Source organism: Macrotis lagotis, chromosome 4 (genome assembly GCF_037893015.1).
Source record: "Macrotis lagotis isolate mMagLag1 chromosome 4, bilby.v1.9.chrom.fasta, whole genome shotgun sequence".
NCBI lineage: Eukaryota > Metazoa > Chordata > Mammalia > Peramelemorphia > Peramelidae > Macrotis > Macrotis lagotis.
Genome location: NC_133661.1, coordinates 34330749 through 34351743, shown reverse-complemented (window position 1 = coordinate 34351743; position 20995 = coordinate 34330749). Strand labels below are relative to the sequence as shown.

The window sequence follows — 20995 nt, the reverse complement described above, 5'->3', positions numbered from 1 at the left end:
GGGAGGAGGGGCAGCGCGGGCCCGGCCCGGCGGGGAGGCCACGGGGGCCCGGGCCCGGCCCCGCCACGGACGTGCTCCGCGGGAAGCCGCTCCCGAGTCCGGCAGCGGTAGGACCCCCCCTCCCCGCCGCCCACTCCTCATCCCGGGGGGCCCCTCGAACCCCGGGGGGCTCAGAAACGCGGAGGCCGAGACACCGAGGCAGCTGGCCAAGAGAACAAGTGATTTATTCCCGGCCCGGGCGGGGCGGGGGCGCCCGCGGGGCTTCCCGGCCGGTGACGTCACCGCGCGGGGCCGAGCCCGCGAGCAGGATTAGAACCCAGGCCTGGGGCTATCTACAGCGGTCATAAATAGTGCCAAGTCCGTGGCCTGGCCAGCGCGCGGGCCCGCGGCCCAGCGCCGGCGCCTCATTTCTGCTCTTTCCTCAGGAAAAACTGGCGGGCTTCCTCCCAGGCCTGCTCCGGGAACCTGTTGCACAGCTCCAGGTAGTCCTGGGGGGCGAAGAACTTCTCTGCGAAGACAAAGAGAGAGCGGGCCGGTGAGCCGGGGGGCGCCGGGGGGCGGCCCCTGGCAGGTGCGGGCCAGCACCCTCCGGGAGGGCTGCCGCTGTTTCTGGGGCCCAGGACGAAATGCCGAGGTTGTCGCCCCGCCCCGAGTGGCCAGAAAAGGCCATCTGTCCAGGCTCCCGCCGGACCTCACTTCAAGGCCGGCACTGCCCCTAAGCCCAGCTTGCAAGGCGCCCTACCTCCTGCTTCAGCTTTCTTGCTCCACCAGGACAGAGGAGACAGAGCAGACAGAGGAGATGCTCATTTATCAATGCTGCCTGCAAAGTGCGCCGAGCCTGGGAGAGCAAAACCTCGGGGACAGGCTCGGCAGTGGTGGAGGGGCAGCCAAGATGCTCTCCGAGGGTCTCAGCAAATAAAAGGAGGCACTGAGAACTCTTGGGGGGTGGGGGTGGAACGGGAGGGGGGAAGCTACTTGGTGCATGGTTAAAACCTCTCTCACTACAAAACAACAGTGCCCCAGAAGCACCAGTTTGTCCTTAACTGGCCTACAAAGTGCCAAGGAAGCCCCCCAAAAGCTGTCTTTCAGATAAGGCAAAATGGGGGTCACTTTATTTCACACGAAAATAGGAAAAAAGGAGTGCTGCAAGTTTTTCCTTATTAAGATAAAACTTGTTGTATGACTGAAAATAAAAGCCCTCGACTATATCTACAAGTATCTCCGTATGGAGAAAACATGGGGCCGGGATCCGAGAAGGCTCGGTGAGGCTCGGTGGTGAGGACGAGCCAAGGCCGCCCAGCCTAGGCCCCGGAGGTGATGAAGACCTGGAGAAGCAGACCGTTACTTGTTTGCTGCTTCAGTCACCTGGTTCCATAGAACCTGTTTTTTTAAAAATGACAAATGTAACCACTTCAGTTGTTACTGTTCTTTCTTGCTGAAACTTTTCAACACCAGCTTATTCCAAATGACTTTTTGTTTTCTTTGCAAAAGAATCCAACACACACCGTGTATAGGCTTCAAGGTTAGGGGCCCCAGAGGAGGACACAGCTGGGAGATGGAATTTTCAGTGTTTGAAAGGATAAAACAGAAATGGAGAATTGGGAAATTCTAAATCGAGTTTTTCTACCTAGGATGTTCCACAACTGCCACAAAAAAAGAGTGACAAAGAAGATAGTGAATCAACACCTTGGTTTTTAAAATGACAATTTAGGATGATTAAAAAATACAATTTCAAACCTTTAACATTCAACTCTGATCAGAGGAAAATGTCCCAGCAGGACAGCAACAGAAAAGGGCTTGTAAATCTTTCAGCCTCTGAACTCTGCTAATTTGATGGCTTTTTCTGCATGTAAAACAAATATTTTCAATAAAAAAGTTCAAGGACTTAAATTTACCATTGGGGGGAATTCACCCCATCCCCTGGGCTAAGATAGATTCTATCACAGAACCACACATTGAAGGAAAATGAAAATCTCCTGATCTGCTGCATCTTTCACTGTGGAAATTTAAACTGATGCTTATATCCCAAATATCTGTTTTTATCCAATGTTTTCTTAAACAGCACTTGTTGACAGCAGAAAGAGGAGCTAATTAATTAGCATTCTGGAAGCTCTTCAGAAAGATTTTTGTAGATAATCAGCTTTTTTCTAGTTCTCTTCTGTCAAATAGTGACTGGTTTCTCTTTGTCACAGTCAGGGAAAGGCCAGGGAAGTACTATCAAGGTTTTCCTGACAGTCTCTTATACTTCTCTCAGTAAGGCAACATAGGGATTTCTGCTTAAGGGTAAAATCCGCAACTCCTTTTTGCCTTGAAATACAGTTGGCACTTGAAACCCAAGGCCTTGATGCTAAAATAATGGGAAATTATAAATGATGGAGGATGGGGAATAAATATGCAGATTGGTGACCAGACTCATAAATGATGTCTTAGTTTTCCAGAGATATACATACCCCTTGTCTGAGGATACAAGTCTTCAGTTTGACCTGGAATGGGTTCAAAGTCCTGGGTAGACAAAGGAAAACTGTTTGTATAGTGAATATAATAAAAGCAGTAAGTTTTTAACGGCATACACCCTGAAAATCCTCAAGCAACCAAACTGCAACCCCTGATGCCTGTTGAGTCTGGAATCCAAAAGAGAACCTGAGGACATTTACAAATGGACTCTGGGCCTGGATTATTAGGAAGTTAAGACTAAAGAATGACCACACTTAAAACCTACTCCATTATAGATCTATCTGCTTTCATAATAACACTCTCCATAAAATAATATTCATGTTGCACAATTATCATAAATGATTGTCCCATGGCAGTTAGCATTGGGAGACTCCTAAAACTTCATTTTGTACAAATCTACCCTTTTGCATTCTATTTTGTTAGATTTGGCAGCTTGGAGCTGCCTAATTGTAGCCTAATAGACTATTAATGCTGGCTTAGTAATTCAGTAACCAAAAATGGTAAATTTCCCCTTAATTGAAATGGTATTTAATGGTGAATCTGAATGTTAAGCCAAGATGAAATGATTAGGATAGAATCCTACAGGTAATGTGATGCTACAGATTAAAGTGGTGGTCAAGCCAAGCTAGGAAAGTAGTTCATCCAAGTTCTTCCTCCTCCTCCCTTCTCTTCATCACGGGCTTTAGGAGCTAGAAAAGGGCTTAGAGGAAGTCCAACCCCTACAATGAACAAAGTCAGTGTGGAAGGCACCAGGAAATTCTCAGTATCCACACTAGGGTTATAAAGAAGTTTTACTGTTTTTGGAAAATTAATTTCTTTTTTTTAAGGGAAGACTGGCGATATAGCATCTGTCCTACCTCAGAATATATAATATCAAATGAAAATAAACATTTTAGAATCCAGTGTGTATGGATTTTTTTTTCCTCATTTGTTATTATGAATTTTTAAAGAAATTGATGTAACTTCTCAAGACATCTAAAACTTTAAATAATCAGATTTGGTTTGGCTCAGTTGTAAATTCCATGATTTTAAAAAACAAACCATAACAGAGTTTTAAAATTCCTGTTAGGGCTATTTATTTTTTACATTGAAATTTTCAAAATTTGCTTTATGAATTTCAAAGTTTGAAATTTATGAGACAGTCAGACTCTCTTATTAACATCTTATTAGAAAACCACTCCCAAAAAGCCAATGAGCTCTGAAGTGTTTGACTTTTTAAGCTATTTCGGAAAAAGAAGTTCAGAATTATAAACAGAACAGTGGGGCTGAAAGATTTTTTAAAGCCATTGACCTTTAACTTTGTTTGTTTCCTCACCGATGAATTGGAGATTGTAAAAAAAAAGTCTTTCACAAAGAAAGTGTCATAAATCATTTTTAAAAGTCCCTCTTTTAAAAATGCATTTACTAATAAGCTGGCTACCATCAAACAAATATTAGAAGTCATTTGTATCAGCCAGCGTAAGTTACAATATATAACAAAACAAAAAGGAAATATGTCCTTTTTTTGTTTAAATACTACAAGCAAGAAGAGGTTTGGAAAGCAGTTACATTTCTTCCTGAGCAAACAGGGGCATTTAATCTTAAGATTAATTTCAAAAAAAACACAAAACCTTTTTCTTTTACCCTAATGAAAAAACAGTCCCTGGATTAAGCAGCAAACACTAGTTAAAGGTAATTTGACTTTCTGTGTCCAGGTCGCCATGTGGCTTTGGATGATGAAAACACGGCTTGTGCCGCAACTTTCCCTTCACTGCATGGAGAGGCCACTTGCCCAGGTTGTGCATTTTTTCCCCCTAAGCCTATCACCAGAGATACTAAATTCAGGGTCACATTAGAAAGCATCTGCGAGCTGACTTTCCATTTTTAAAGATGTTTTGACAGTGTAGCTGACATCCCAGGTCTAGCTCTTTTTTTTGACTTTGTGTCTAATGGCATTCTTCATAGCTTTGATAAAACATAAGCCACAGCCCTAAAGAAGCAAGCAGTCTTTAAAAACATTAATTATTGGTTGCCCCAAGCCAGGTGGCCCGGCCACTTGGCCTACTGAAGGAAAATCCTGCCCTACTCCTGTTGGCCACCCCACATCCTGTTCCCCTGGCTCCTTTGAGAGGGCTGCAAGGGGTACAGGCAGACAGTCCCCAAAGTGGACTTCCCAGACAGCCAGACCGCCAGACCCCCAGACGCCCTGGGGAAGTTACTGGAGGAATGTCTGTACCTGGATGAAGGTGGCAAGCAGGACACAACTCATCTCCTGCTCCAGGATGATCTTGTTCTGAGGGTTGTTGTAACAGGCAGCAATGAGAGAAGGGAAGAGCACCTTGATGAGCCGAGGATCACTGAAATACTGGAAAGGTAGCTGGCAGAGCTTCTGCAGCACCGTGGGGTGACGGCCGGACTGCACAATGACCTGAGGACAAGGAGAGGAGATTGAATAGGCCCCTGCCAGTGGGAACACCCCATTCCTTACTCTGATGAGGGTGGGGGGGGAGGCCAACTTCCCAGGGCTCAGGCAAGTGCTCGCTCGCTTGCTCCTCGCCGGCTTGCTGGCACAAGCTCCCTGGCTGGGCCACGGGCGAGAGGGGCAGCAACGGAGAGAGCCGGCGGCTTCCTGCAGAGTGCTCCAGGATAAACATTTACCCAGACGGGGCCACTGGGCCTCCCTCCATCTCCTGGCCCGCTGGCTCTTCTCTAACAGCCTCTTGGAGGCATTTCATTCAGAGGCCGAAAAGAAAAGCTGATTGTAAGTCCCTGGGTCACGGTTTCTGCAAGAAGAGATCCGGAAAGATCCTCCCCCCCTGTCTTCCTTATCTCCATTTTTATCACTGCCATCCAGTCTAAAAGGAGAATTGTTTAGATAAATGGGACTGTTGTCCTGAAGTAGGCTGGGTTTACAGCTGTGCACATCTGAAGACATGGAACAGGGGCTTGCTGGGGGGACCCTCTTCATTTACTCACCAGTCCTACACAGTCTCCATGATAAACTAAGACATGTCCAAATCAGAGTGTTTCAAGGAACCTCGATTAGACAATTAGAATATGAAAGGGTTGAGTGACCCTCAGTTGGCTCCTCAGAGGAGAAGGAAGCTTCCCAAAGGTTAGGGACACTGTAAAACCTAAGGTCACGACTGTAAATTGTACTTAGAAAAACACCATTTTACAGGTACACACCCAGACAGGGCTGCATTCAAATGAAAACCAGAAGGAGGGAAAGAAGCAGCGAAGGCTAGAGGAACATAAATTACTGGGATTTACAAGTTTTTAAAGTACTTTTAACAATACGCTAAGAACACACTCTCCGTTGATAATGCAGTTTGGTTTAAGAACAAGATCAACAAAGTAATAGTTCACATTTTTTAGTTCAATAGCCAAAATGACATCAAAACCCCTTCAGAGGATGTTGATGGGGACTTGCTAATACCCGCAAATCCAAGAGGAATTTTAAAGACTCTTCCTCTGTGACAGTCTAGTTTGTAGCCAGGTAGAGCCATTTCTGATGGTAACTGATAAAAATGTGGTTTTGCACTGAATTTGATAAAACATTTACTTAAGTCTATGTTTAAGTATTAACTCCACAAAACCATCCAAATAGACACTATTTGGGATGTGAACTGAAAGAATGATTAAAAGTCTTGGAATTCTGGGAAATAATTAAGATCCACTTTTCCCTTGGTAACTTCACTAAACATTTATTGGACACCTTATGTGCAAAGCTCTGGCCCGGATTAACAAGATTTGACATAAAGAATAAGAACATACAAATATAAATAGAAAGCTAAATAAATTCACTGCAAGGGTTTCCCAGCTGGCATGGACATATTTTAACTAGTGTGCCTACCCTGTGGAGGGCACAATACCAGGAGTCAATTTTGAACTTTACTGAACTTGTATTCTTTTTTTTGAATTACTTATTTTTTCTCAGATATAAAAACAATTTTTAACATTCATTAAAAAATTTTGAATTCCAAGCTCCCTCACCTTGAGAAGGCAGCAATTTGATATAGATTTTATACACATACTCATGCAATCCATTTCCATATTAGCCATGATACCAAAAACACCAAAAAAACACAAACCTCTCCCCCCACCACAAACAAACCAAAATAAACTAAGAAGCATGCTTCGATATGCATTCAGACTCCTCAGGTCTTTCTCTGAGGTGAGGAACATTTTTGCTCAGGAGTCCCAGGTGACCATCCCAGAACACTGCTGGCAAGTGCACAATGTTCTTTTTGCTCTGCATCAATTCATATTACGTCTTCCCAGGTTTTTCTAGAGTGCACCTTCTTGTCATGCCTTCCAGCAGAATAGTATTCCGTCACGTTCACATACCATTATTTTGAACCTGTATTCTGAAGAGTGCTGACACATGGTTAACTGGTAAACCTAAGGATGCCATGGACTTTTTACTCAGATGGGATGAACATTTGTTAAAGCAAGTGAAGCAACTATTTGATACTGTTCACATCTCGGGACTTCCTGTAAGGCTATCATCATGGAGTGCTGGGGTTTGAACAACACATAAGGGAGTCATTTAATCTTGTCGATTCGCTTCCTAGAGGATGAGCAGGTTTAACCACATGACCCACGACAATTTGCAGTATGTTATAGGCCAGAGGTTTCCTGAGGGGTGGTCACCCCTTCCTCCTGTGCCTGGTCGCTTTGGACTGGCTCCAGGAGGGTTTTGTCAGCCTTGATGGGGAAGCCCCCAGGACCCCAAGGCTCCTCTGGGTGATGCCCCCCCCCAAGCTGGCAAAAGAGCTCAGAGGGCTGACTTAGAGGGATCCTGCTCCTCTTTAAATAACGTGGCAGAGCTGCAGACTGGCAGGGATGATCAGAAATGATGAAGATAATTCTCATTTCTATGAAACTTTAAAGCTGAAAAATAATTCTTCAAAACAAACTTGTGAAGTGGCTGGTACCGAGATGACCATTCCCATTTTACAAAGGAGGAAACAAAGGCAGAAAGAGCTGAGGTGACTTTCTCCAGGGCCCAGAGCCTGGTGGCATTCCAAGTCAGGCTGGCAGGCTTCCTGCCAATTCCTCTTTCCACAGGGCCCAGTGGCTTCTCTGAACAGCAGAGGAAGCCGGCTCAGATCTCTTCCCTCAGGGATGGCTGGGAAGGCAGATTTAACCAGGCTGAAGCAAGAGCCTTCTGGAGCCAGCCTTGGCCATGGCCTGGAGGGACCAGCCTGGGAATCCCTGGACATTTTATCAGATATATATATATATATAGATATATATAGATATAGATATATATAGATAGATAGATATATGTTTATTTCTGGGAAACAAAAGGGAAGAATAATTATTTCCTTGTTGAACTCATGCTTTCTATCATTAGCAGAAATCCATACTGGCTCTCAAGGAGTTTCCTACCTATAGAGTCATTCTATTTCATAGATACTTCTATTAACACTCTGACATTGTTTATTTGAAGTTTTGATGGAATCTAAACAATTACAAGTTTGTCTGCTCACTCCTCCTGGGCCCAGCCCCCATCAGAGGCAAGCTGATTTTCTGATAATTCTTTGAATTCCTCTGGTAGAGTCTCAGTCCATACTACATTTCCTATGGAAAGTGACCACAACCCATGAGACGAACATAAAGGCCTTTCTTTTAGGGATAGAGAGTGGCTTAGTTAAGAAAAATAATGCAATTTCTCTTTTTGGATCATGAAGTATCAACAGTGCAAAGGCAGATCAGAAATATGGGGCTCTCAGGACCCTTCATTTTATGGACCTAGAGGGAAGTGGCTTGTCCAAAGTCCCATGGAGCAGGCAGTCCTGCACCTCTATGCAGGGTTCATCTCATATGGAGGAAGTTTGGACAGGAGTTGAGGAACTGATACTAACATAAGGAAATGATACTAACATAAGTCAAAATGCAACTTGGAAATGTTTAAAAATCAATAAAAACATAGTAAAACTTACTGCTAATTTGTGGTTTTCTATTTGAATTTGACACCACTGCTGTCCCAGCCTATGGCAAGATGGCCAGGGACCTGGAGAAGGGTCAACTTAGCCTTCTTCACCATCAAACAGCGTAGGCCTGATTGAAGGCCGCAGTGCCTACCAGGGGCAGCCTGGTAATCGCCCTCCACCTCCACCCCAGGGTCTTCCATCCGCTTCTACCATCTTCCATCTTCAGGTGGAGGTCCATCCTTCTGCCCTAGGTCTCTGCTCCAAGCCTCTCCAGAGTCCTTTCTCCTTCACATCTGCCTTTCAGCTCCCTTGGCCCTATTGACTTCTTGCTGTTTTTGCTTGTATGTGTACTGTAAGCACTTCATAAATGTTGGCTGACCTGTGGACACTGGTGGGGTTCTTCTTCCTTACAGGGAGGTCCATCACCCCCCACCACTACCCTTCTCCCATGAGGCCGGAGCAAAGAACTTCTGTCCTAGCAAGCCAAATCTTTCACAATTAGAAAAAGGGGACAAAGTGTAGTTACCAACATTACAGTAAGGTTTTTTGGTCCAGTGTCATCTGGTAGACCACAGTACACACATGTATCCATATAAAAACGGAATTGCAAATATGATCTAATGTTTACAACCAGAGAACAGTTCAGGATAGGGTCCTTTGCAGGAGAGTCCTCAAAACTAGGATGACAATGGAACTCTAACATGACAAAGGGATCTGGATTCTCTTCAAACTCTGTTTTTGTCTCCTTGTTGCATTGGTCAAATTACACCATTCCTTAATTTGGGAACACAAGTATCTCTGGGTTGAATCAAGGAATGTCAGAGTTCAAAAAGAATTAAGAAATTATCTTGTCCAGTCTCTTACTTACTTGAACCCTTGGGTTTGAGAGGGGAAGTGCCCTGGTGAAGGGGACACAGTTACCAAGTAAACAGAACAGCTGTCCCCAGCCTTCAGGAGCCAGAAGAATCATGTACAGTTGATACAGATTCCCCCCACCCCCATTCTTCTCCTGATTATGTTTAGGACCAAGAGATGCCCCATTGTCCAAAGGTGGTGGCATCATTCTGTAATGACAAGGGAGCCACTCAGGAAACAGCGAACCCCCAATGCAACAACAGCTTTTGGCAGGAGAGCCCATAAGCTGTGTCCTAGCCCTGCTGGTAGTCATTCCTGGCTCTGAAAGCATGGAAAGAAAGTGTGCAAACAACAGGATAGTGGTGGTGGTGGGGAGAACCCCCACCCCCAGGCTCAGCAGTAATGAGAAAGGAAATGCATTTTGACAGCGCTGAAGAGAAAATCCTAAAGTGGATCCAAGAAATACAGGTAAAGTGGTTTCAGAAAAAATAGAAGCTCAGATGAGGGAAATGATAGGCACAGAACCCTTCCCCACCCTGAGACCCAGAACAGAGGGGGAGGCTTCAGGGACCAGAACCACATCAGGGCTGGCCTCCCTCTCTTTTGGCCTGGCAGTCCACACCGGCCCTCAAGGTTCTGGGGAACCAGCAGGGCATGAAGAGTGTCTTTATTTCCAACTACTGGCTCAGGCCCCTAGTGATTGTATTCTCCCTAAGGGTTAAAGGCCAGTGTCTAGAACCTTACCTTTCATTTAATCATTTAATAGCTTTTACAAAGGGAGAGTTACTTCAAAGATGTGGCAAGATCAAACATATAAACATTTCCTCTCCCTCTCAACAACTTGGGGGCACACTCTCCCCCCCATACCACCTCAACCTCTGGGAATGTAGGCTCCAAACTCTTACACAACTTACACAAACTCTTACACAACCCATCTGGCGCCCTGCTGCCAGATGGGTCTGGGTCACAGATAACAGCTGTCTAGGGCTCAACCCAAAAAGGCAGTCCTGACTCTCCCAGGGCATCCCTACAGTGTTATGAAATGACAGGTAGGCAGGTCATAGATTCTAACTCATTTCACTGAATGCTAAACTCCATCAAGAGCATGACAAAGTCACCATGACTGATCAAAGGACCAGAACCATCATGGACCGTCTGGGTGGGCCCTACAGTTGACCTCCACCAGCGCTTCTCATTTTTGACCTGGAAGCACCACCCTACACCCTCCTTTACTGCCCAGAGTGAGGGGCCTGCTGATCCCCCTAGATTCACTATTCTTAGAACAGTTCTGCTTATTGTAACTCAGAATTGTGATTGCTCCTTAGAGAATGCTGAACTCTTCTCTGTTCCCACAATTTATTTACTAAAAAATCTTACCTCACAAGCTTGGTTTAAATTTCATAAAGACTTTATTGACTGCCAAACACCTTGAAAGGTAATCTCTCTTCTGAACACGTGATACTAACAGAATTAAAAATTCTGAATCACAGAATCTTGTTATATTTGCCATGACAGTTACTTACATACATGGTTTAACAGACTTATTAAGCTCTGGGTATCTTGAGTTGAAGGTATGCATATCAGAGTTCCCCAAGAACAAAAACTGTATCTATTTTTATAATATTGGTAATTCTTATTTTGAGACTTGGAAGAAAGAGAATAGTGATTAAGGGGTTTTATTTCATAACAAGTATATATTTAAAATCAGACAACAAGCCCTATTTCTCTCCTAGTCCAACTTCTCCTTTCTTCTCTCTTGATTGAGAATGAAAAAAAAATCCTCATCAAAAATATGCAGATATATATTACATACATATAGATATAAATCTCTCTACATGTGTGTGTATGTATATGAGACTTATCCTGCACTCTTGAATCCCTCAATTTTTCCATGAGGAGGTGGTAAATGCTTCATCATTAGTTCTGCTTACTCCTCTGATCAGAGTCCCCAGTTCCTTCAAATTGTTTGCCCTTAACTATTACTGTCATTGTGTAAACTGTTCTCCTGGTTCTGTTCACTTCACTCTACACTAGTTCATATACATTCTTTCAGGTTTCTCAGAAATCACCTCCTCCATCATTTTTTATAGTACAACAGTATTCTATTACATTAGTATAACATGTCTTGTTCAGTCATTCTCAGATGGCAGTGTCTCCTTTCAGATTCCAATTCTTTGCCATGTCAAAAAAAACCCAAACTATACCTTTTCTTGTACTCAAAAGTGTTTCGTTTACGATTAATCCCTCCCTTGATTTATCTTCCTTTCTCTAAATATTGCCCCAAATTTCGGTACTGAGTAAAATGTATTTCTGTCCTCAACTACGTGCATGCGTGCATGTGCGTGTGCATGCATGTGTGTGTGTGTGTATGTGTGTATTCTTCTCTTCTTTGACCAATTCAGATGGAGTGATGTGGGTCAGGAACTTGCAGAACTCATAAAAGAAAGACAGTGAACATGCCTCTCCCCAGATCACACCATTTCAGATGTGCTGAAAACTTGCAGGCTCTCCAGCCTGAGCTGCAAAACATCTCAAAGTCTTAAAAAGACAGAAACTCAAGCTAGGTAACCATCCTCAAGAAGGGAACTGAGTCTAACATTAATATAGAGTCCAAAGTAAGGAAAGAAACTCAAAGAATGAGCAAAAAAGGAAATCTAGCATAAAGAGTTACTATGATGACTCAGAAACTCAAGGCACAAAATTCAGAACAAGATATCAACTTGAAAAAAATCTACAAGCAAAGTCTTAAAGAAAAATGCAGATTGGATACAAGTCCAACAAGAATTCTTAGAAGCCTTAAAGAAATAAAAATATGACAAAAATGATTTTAAAAGCCAAATAAGAGTGATATAGGAAAAAAAGGGAAAAGAAATCAGAGCTTTGCATAAAAGTAATGAGAATTAATAGCTTTGTAAATAAGGTTCTAAAGAAAACAATTTCTTAAAAGTGAGCTTTGCAAATAAAGTTCTAAAGAAAATAATTCCTTAAAAGTGAGAATTGGTGAAATGGAATGTGACATCAAGAAACAGTAAAATAAAGTCAAAAGATTTAAAAAAATTGAAGGAAATGCAAATATTTCATAGGAAAAACATTTGATTTGGAAAAAAAGTTCAGGGAGAGATCTTTAAGAATCATCGGACTATATGAAATCCACAGACAAAAGAGGAGTCTATACATATTTTGAGAAAATTACAAAGAAAAATTTCCCAGCCAACTTAGAATTACAAGACAAACTAGAAATGGAAAGAATTTACTAGTCATCTCCTAAAAGAAATCCCCAAATCAAAACTCACAGGAAATACCATCATCAAAATCCAGAACTTCCAGGTCAGGAAAAAAGAAAATGCAAGTAGCCAGAAAGAAAGAAGTCACAATGAGGATAACACAAGATTCAGCAGCCATGGAGGGCTTGTCATATGATATTCCAGAAGGAAAAGGATTCGAGATTAAAGCCAAAAGTACTCTATTCAGCAAAACTGAGTAGAATCCTACAAGGGGAAAAATGGAAATAATATGAAATAGAAGACTTTCAAGCATACCTGATAAAAAAAAAAAAAGCCAGAACTAAACAGGAAATTTACTGTTCAAATATAGGACTCAAGAAAAGCATAAAAAGGTAAAAAAGGAGAACTCATAAGGCACTAAAAAGATTAAACTATTTACTTTACTATATTGGGAAAGGATACATATAACCCCCTCAGAATTTTATCATCCTTAGGATTCTTACTTTCATCTGGGCTAGTTAAAGAATGAAAGAATAAACATACACACATAGTTGGATATAGAAATTTATCTTATCAAACAGGAAAGTAGAAGGAAAAGAAGGTAGGTTTATATGTGTGTGTGTGTGTGTGTGTGTGTGTGTGTGTTGGAGAATAAAAGAGACAACAGTTAGAAGAAAATTACTCAAGAAGGAATGAATTCACAGGGTGAAAAGGAGAAAATTTGGTTTAAAAAATAGGATGGAGGGAAATCACAGTCATTATAACTGTGTATATGAATGGAATGCATTCACCCATAAAACACAGGAAAATAGACTTGAAACCAGAATCTAATAATATGATGTATACAAGAAATACACTCAAAACAGAAAGATACAAATACATTTAAGATAAGGAAAATCTATTGTAAAAGTGAATCTATCTACTATGCTTCCACTTAAGTAAAAACAGCAAAAACAGACCCAATTAAAAAACACACAGAGAAGCTACATTTTACTAAAAGGTATGTTTGACAATGAATAGCAATACTAAACATATATGCACCAAATGGCACAGCATCTAAACTATTTCAGGTTTTTTTTTGTTTGTTTTTTTTTTGGCAAGGCAAATAGGGTTAAGTGCCTACGGACACATAGCTAGGTAATTATTAAGTGTCTGAAACCAGATTTGAACTCAGGTACTCCTGACTCCAGGGCCCGTGCTCTATTCACTGCACCACCTAGCCACTCCAGCATCTAAACTTTTAAAGGAAAAGTTAAATGAGTTACAGGAAGAAATAGTGTAAAAAAAAAAAACCAACCCAAAAAACTAGAATAGGGGAAAGCCTCAATTTATCCCTCTCAGACCAAGATAAATTTGGCTAAGAAATAAAAAAGAAAAAAGCTAAGGATATGAATAGATTTTTAGAAAAGTTGTTAGCTAGGAAAGACTTTTGGAAAATGATGAATGAGAATAAAAAGGAACATACCTATTCTCAGTAATGCACAAAAACTGATCATATCTTAGGGAATAAGAACTTCTAACAAATGGAGAAAAGAAGAGAAGACATATTAAATGTACTTTTTCTGACCATATTGCAATAAATATTACATTCAAATAAGGATTTTGGAAGCATATATTAACAATTAATTGGAAACCAAATCATTTAATCCTAAAAAAATGAGTAGTCAAAGAATAAATTACAGAAACAATAATTTCATTGAAGGTAATGATAACAATGAGACAACATATCAAAATCTGTAGAATATAGCTAAAGCAGTGCTCAGTATTTATATCTGTAAATACATACATCAATAAAAATAGGAAGGAATAAATCAAGAAACTGGACATGTAAAATAACAAATTAAATTGAACAATTGAACTCAACTGAACAAAATAGAAATCCTGAATATCAAAATAGAGATCATCAAACTAAAAATAAAAAATGAAGCTCAATAAATCCAACAGCAACAACAAAACAGAAAAGCCATTGGCTAATTTGATTTAAAAAAAAGGAAGTAGAAAAGTAAATTAACTATGAAAAATATTAGATTTCAAAAATGAAAAGGGTTAATTCACAACCAATGAAGGAGAAATAAAAGAAATTATTAGGAGTTATTTTTCCCAAATATTAAGGCTAAAAATCTATAATTTAAATGAAATAGATGAATATTTACAAAAATATAAATTGTCTAGAATAACAGAATAGGAAATAGAATATTTCAATAACCCTATCTTATAAAAAGAAATTAAACAAACTATCAATAAGCTCCCTGCAAAGGAAATAAGGAACAATCTTTGATGTTTGTATAGAGCTTTACTCTTTTGGGAGTGCAGCATAGACACTAGAACTATGTCAAAACCTAGTGTCTCTCAGAGGGCAGCTGGCAGCATCTTTCCTTGGGTTCTGGGGGCAAGCCTGAAAGGTTGGGAACTGTCTTTCTAATATTATTATCCACCAATCCCTACCAGTGTGATCTTCCCATTAAATACCAGGTAATATCTATTAGTCAGCCAGATTTAATTAGCTTTTAGAAGTGAGTGTTTATTGACTATAGTGGCATTACGAAAACCTCAGTTACTGGTACAAAATATTTCCCCAGTCAGATGCTCTTCCACGAGTACATACTGAATCCAGGGAAAAATGGACTTAGTTTTCAGAAAGTCCATGAGGGGTGGCTAGGTGGTGCAATGGATAGAGCACTGGCCCTGTAGTCAGGAGTAACTAAGTTCAAATTTAGCCTCAGACACTTAATGATTACCTAGCTGTGTGGCCTTGGGCAAACCATTTAATCCCATTGCCTTGCAAAAATCTAAAAAAAAAAAAAAAAAAAAGTCCATATGGCAAAGTTGTAACACACAGCTCTTGGTTTCTGGAGGAACTTTTCTACCATTTGAGAGGTTGAACTTGCCTTCCCTACCCTCAGGGAGGGCACAGCCTTCAGTAGGCCTTCTACAGAGTCCTGAAGCTGCCTTTCCTCAGGGTCTACCAATCCAATGCCTAGGTCACTCATGGAGATGCTGATGGGATGCCAAGGGAAAGTCAAAAATCTTCAAAACTTGCTGTCATTCTTCATAGGGACATCTTCTGGTCAAGGATGAGGGAGAAACAGAGCTTTGATCCTCATCACAGTTTAGGCTAAAGCTTCTTCTGGGGGTTGGCCAGAGAGTGGAATACCAGACTCAAACTGCTGTGCTCTCTCCAAGACCAGAGGATGGGACAGGTTTTTTTTGTTTGTTTGATTTTTTTTTTTATCAATCGAAGTGGACTTCTTGGGGAGCATCATTCATTTCATCCAGTGACTTGGTACAATTCTTCCAAATTGATCAAGGACATTTTTGCTTCCAGAAGAAAGCCCTTGATTAATTGATTCAACTGAGGTGTTTTCCTGTAATGGAGATATCCGTTTTAGAGCATCTTTTAGCTACTTAAAATGATTGAATTAATCTCTCATGCAAGTATTCCTCACAACAACTCTGGAATGGGTGTTGGGCCAGGTTATTTCTATAAGGCAGGGGGAGTGTTCAAAGTCACACAATAGGGAAGTAAGAGAGCACAGATTAGAATCCAAAATCTTCTGATTTCCAGAAATGTTACAGTTCATTATTTGACTACCTCATCAAGGCTGCAATTAAAGGGAGACATAATCTAATTACCTTCATAGTGAAATAATTCGATCTGTTATGTCAATTTAATTATAATTTTGAAAAAGACAAATCACTTTTTAATTAATTCTATTAGGAAGCCCAGAGTTACCTTTCCAAATCCAATCTGTACTACTTCTTCACTTGAATTCTCTGGCATTTTTGTCTTTTCATCAGAATGCTTTGTTACTAGCCTCTTCTAAGTTCTTGTTTTCTTCCTTCGTGAAACTCTGTCTTTCATTCCCAAGAATTTCCCTTCTAAATGAAGGATATTCCAAATCCCTCTCATACTCATCTGACCTCTAAGATGTAGATGTGATTCTTTTGACCGTATACCTCATCAGTAAAAATTCTGAGCACACACTATGCATATTTATTTATTATGTTATAAAATAGTTGCAAAAAAGAATTTGTGAAAATATTGGATAAAGGGTAAGTAAATATTTTACAAATATTCTTTAAAAATATTGGAAAATATTAGATAAAGGGTAAGTAAATATTTTACAAATATTCTTTAAAAATATTGGAAAATATTGGATAAAGGGTAAGTACATATTTTACAAATATTCTTTAAGAAATTACTCACCAACAGTGTAAAAACTTTGTGCTTTCACATACGTATAGAATGGCTATGGAATGTGCTTCATCATTCAAACAAAACTTGAAACTTTGGGACACCCTGTGCTTTGAAGGTCTGGGGCTAAATCGGGTTAATTTCTATTACAGGCTTTTATGGCTGTCCTTGCTAACAACAAGACCTCCCACAGACACAAACGGGACAAGGGTGGTTCGGGCTACACTGACAAAAATCGCAATTTTCATTTTTCAGTCTTATCTAGCAATTTTATTCAAAGGCTTCTGTTTAGATTGGGAGAATAAATTTCTTACAAACTAATCATGATATGTGGCATTTTTGTTTTTAACAAATGAATTCTAAACATATATAAATCCACCTATTGAATATTAATATAGATTAATTTTTCCTTTTAAAGATTCATAAAATGAACCAAAGTTCTAATATTTTCTTTCCACATTCTAGGGGATTGTTTTGTGTTTCCACTTTGAACTAGGTGATCTCAAAGGTTCTCTGAAATCCCCCAACCTTATACTTTTTTTATTATACTATTTTTGAAAGAGTTAGTTTTATACTTCAACAAACCTACAAGTGGGATTTTCAGGGCAAATATCATCTTGACATGTAAACATTTATCCCCTCCCCTCAAAACCCCACTCCAAAATTGTTCATTTTATATAAAACATTTTTGATGTCCTTTTATTTTTCTTTTGGTAAAAAAAAAATAGATCTATATTGACATCAATAATTCATTGTAAGTAGGTCACTTAAAAGGGGAGAGGATAACTTTACATTCTGAATTTTTTTTAAATGGATCAAATTTGGGCTTTAGGAAGAACTCAGTTTAGAGAACAGCTCTCAGAAATAATATTTATAGTACTGTAATCCTATCATTATCATTCAAATATGTTAACATTTAAAAGTTTTTGTTTATTTGCATTTTGGTTGCCTTGAGAAGGTGGTGCATATCATCTTGGGGTTGGTTACAGTAAACTTTTAAAATACAAGATAGAATTTCTGGCTTGTTAAATGGCAAATTCTCTAACAACTTTTCCAGATGGGCTGCTGGACTCCACTGGACGTTCAGGGCAGGGACTCAAACTGGCGTCCCTGGATTCCAAGTTCCATCTATTCTTCAGAGACCCCGCTTGGGCCATATATGAAGTGAGAGAGGGGAGGGAACTATGGGATTTCTAAGGTTCCTTCCTTATGTTATGAAGTTCATTTGACAGATTTGTTACAAACAATAACTGTAAATACAACACAAAAAGCTCCACAGATTTTCTTTTAAAGAATGGAAAAAGCCATCAGAGTGTGAGGAAAACCATTTAATGCTGGCCAGCTGGCTCTGTGGAAAGAAGACCTGTATATGTTAATTTGCAGCATTGGGTATATGTACCTTAACTAGACTCTGGACCAACTTCTAATTGTGGTATGGATGTGGTCCTCAGCCCAGGAAGGTTTTTTTCAAGCTGACGTGCCCCTAATTCCTAAACTCCTGTGTCGGGACATAGAAACAACAGGGTTAATACATGCTGAACATCACGTGCCTTATCTTCTGGCCTCTACTGAAATGCCTAGCTACCCCTGGACACATCCCATGTTGCTTTTATGGGATCCCATGCATAATTCTATGACTATTCTATTAAATCATAAAAAATAGAATAGTAGTCAAATCTTTTTGTAGTTTCAGTTTATTGCTTTCTCAAGTGAAATAAATGGTCTCTCAGATTTCTTTTGCTTTCATCTCTCTGCATTAAGTAAAGTAGGATGAGGTTCCAATTAGGGTCCATTAAATGTTCAAACTGATTCATGAGTCATTTTAAAGTTTCTTTGCCTAGCCATGTATACATATGTGTCTGTCTTTCTGTCTGTCTGTCTGTCTGGGGCACATTGCTGGGCAGAGAGGACATTTGGTGTTTGGTCTTTCTGACTCCACAGTAAGAGTTGTGAGGGGGTTCTCTCAGGACCATCATCTGTTTGTCACCTGCTAGGTAGAACCAGCTGAAAGAACAGTCAACACATGTGGGTTCCCACTTTGGGAAAGGAGGACGTAGGTAAAGGAAAGCTGGCAGTGAGTACACATTAATCCCATGGTTTGATTTTTCATATATCAGGCTCTCTTCAAGTATAAACATATATCTGTATTAAAAATAACTTTTCAACTTGTGACAATCCAAGTCATCAAGCCCAGGGGTGATTTTTACAAAATTTTTAAGTTAACTACCCAGCAATAATCAATCTCGTCTAGAGGGTCTCACATAAATCTTGGCTCTTGGTGTTGCCAGACCCCAAAGACACTAACATTCTTTGGTTAACATATTCACAATCAATCAAAACAATGTCAATCAAAACAAAATTAGGAAGCTCTTTCTATATCTAGATTCTAAGACAGATCAAGCATTTCAAAACTAGAGAAACAGGTTTGAAAGTAACTGATCCCCTCTTCCATTTTCAGCCTCAGAATGAGTTAAGGAACTTTGCCAAACCCAGTAAAATGTTTTAAGACTCATATATTCAGGGTGGTGATAATCTCTTCTGTGACAGCCCTCCTAGAAAAAGCGATTTGTAATGACTCAGAGTCGCACTCAGTTCAACCCAACAAACGTTTACAAGGTGCTAAATTACCTTGGTGAGACAGAGGATGCAAGTATTAGTAGACCTAATTTACAGATGAAAAAACTGAGGTTCCGAGGTTAAATGGCTTGCTCTGGGTCCCAAGGCTGGAAGATGAAACTGGGTATCTGGACTTCAAGGGCAAGGTCATTTCCTCTATTCTACCCAGCCCCACCTTCCCTGCCCTCAAAGAACTTAGAGTTTAGTAGAAGACTGACTTCTAATCTAATCTTTTTACTCTGGCTACAATTCTGCCTCCACTGACAGCCTCTTTCTAGTTCTTTGACCTAATTTCTTCTGGACTGTTGGTGAGCCTTAAAATACACTGTAGCAATTTTACTTTTATTGGGTATTTAAGTCCCAGGTCTCATTGAGAGAAGTTGGAATGTTCTCTGGAGGATGATCAGTCATCTGTTAGAGCAGGAACAGACTCTGGGGGTCCAATGTGGTCCCTTGGAGCTCAGAAAGGGGAAGGGCCTCGGTTCTCCAGGACCAGCCCAGCCAAGCCCTCTCTTCAGCCCTGGAGCCCTCATTCTGCTCCAATCAGGTCTCCTTGGGGCTGAGGCTGGATTTTGTTGTTTTCCATAGAAACTTTGTGTCTTGGTAGAGGTGTTTTCTATGTGATTATGGGTTGGATCCCCACAGCCAATCCCCAAGTGATTGATTTGAGAGGCTCCTCGAGTGTTCAGGAGTGTTTGGATTCACAAGTAATCTCTGGTTAAACTTCAACTCAGGACTTTTCATATCTTGTCCATTTGACTCACAGACTTTCAAGGGAGCAAACAGTCTGCTGCTGGAAAGATAATCCACTGCCCCCAAATTTCCTGTCCTTCAAAGCCCTGCTGAAGTGGTCTGAAAAGCTGCAGCCCTGGGGCAGGAGGTGCTCAATCTACCTGATGCTAGGCTTCAGTCTGTCCTAGTGACTCTCCTGGCCTTTCAGTGCCTGGGGTGTGGACTGGTGATTATGGCCTGTGAAGCTGTTTTCAGGCTCCTCCCTTTCAGGATCTCATCTGAGGAAAACCACTGAAACGTGGGAATCAGAAGACCAGGCTTCAAGTACCAGCTTCATTCCAAACTATAAATGGGAGGATAATCCCTGCTCTAAAATTTTATTTTTTAAATAATATTTTATTCTTCCCCTAATCAAGACAATTTTTAGCATTCTTTTTTTTTAAATTTATTTTCCCTGGTTACATGCAAAAACAAGTTTCAACATTCACTTTTAAAACCCTGAGTTCAGAATTCTCTCCCTTCCTCCCCCTTCAATTCTCATTAAGAAAGCAAGTTACTTGAAAGAGGTTAGAAATGTGTAGTCAGAAAAGCATACAATAGTCATTTTGTAAAAATAAATATAACTCAGCATTCATTTTTACAAGATTTTGAGTCTCAAGGTTTTCTCCTCTCCCTCCCTATTTCCTAAAATGGGAGACAATTTGATATAGGTTATACATGTGCTACCCAGAAAAAAGTGAAAAATAAACTTTGATTTTCATTCAGAGTCCACCAGTTCTTTATCTGGATATGGATAGCATTTTCCTTAGTGGGACCTTAGCACGTATCTGAAAGAGCTGGGTTATTTATAGCTGATCATCACACACTGCTGCTCACACTAGGTATGAAGTTTTCCTGGTTCTGCTCATTTCACTTTGCATGAGTTTGTACAAGTCTTTCAAGGTTTTTCTGAAATCTGCCTGTTTATCATTTCTTTCTTCCTTTTTTTTTGGGGGGGG

General features: G+C 40.4%; 1 protein-coding gene across 3 annotated transcripts in view; it reads right to left on the bottom strand.

The window, feature by feature from the left end:
* Positions 1-205: 205 nt before the first annotated feature.
* Positions 206-20995, bottom strand: part of SCAPER (S-phase cyclin A associated protein in the ER) — a 381601-nt gene continuing 360811 nt past the window's right edge. For all 3 annotated transcript variants that reach the window (XM_074232482.1, XM_074232481.1, XM_074232480.1), the window contains 3 exons: positions 4670-4861; positions 2451-2502; positions 206-508 (listed from right to left, as the gene is read on the bottom strand). In XM_074232482.1, the coding sequence (XP_074088583.1) occupies positions 405-508; positions 2451-2502; positions 4670-4861 (348 nt within the window). In that variant the 3' untranslated portion in view covers positions 206-404. The remainder of the gene's footprint in view (positions 509-2450; positions 2503-4669; positions 4862-20995) is intronic.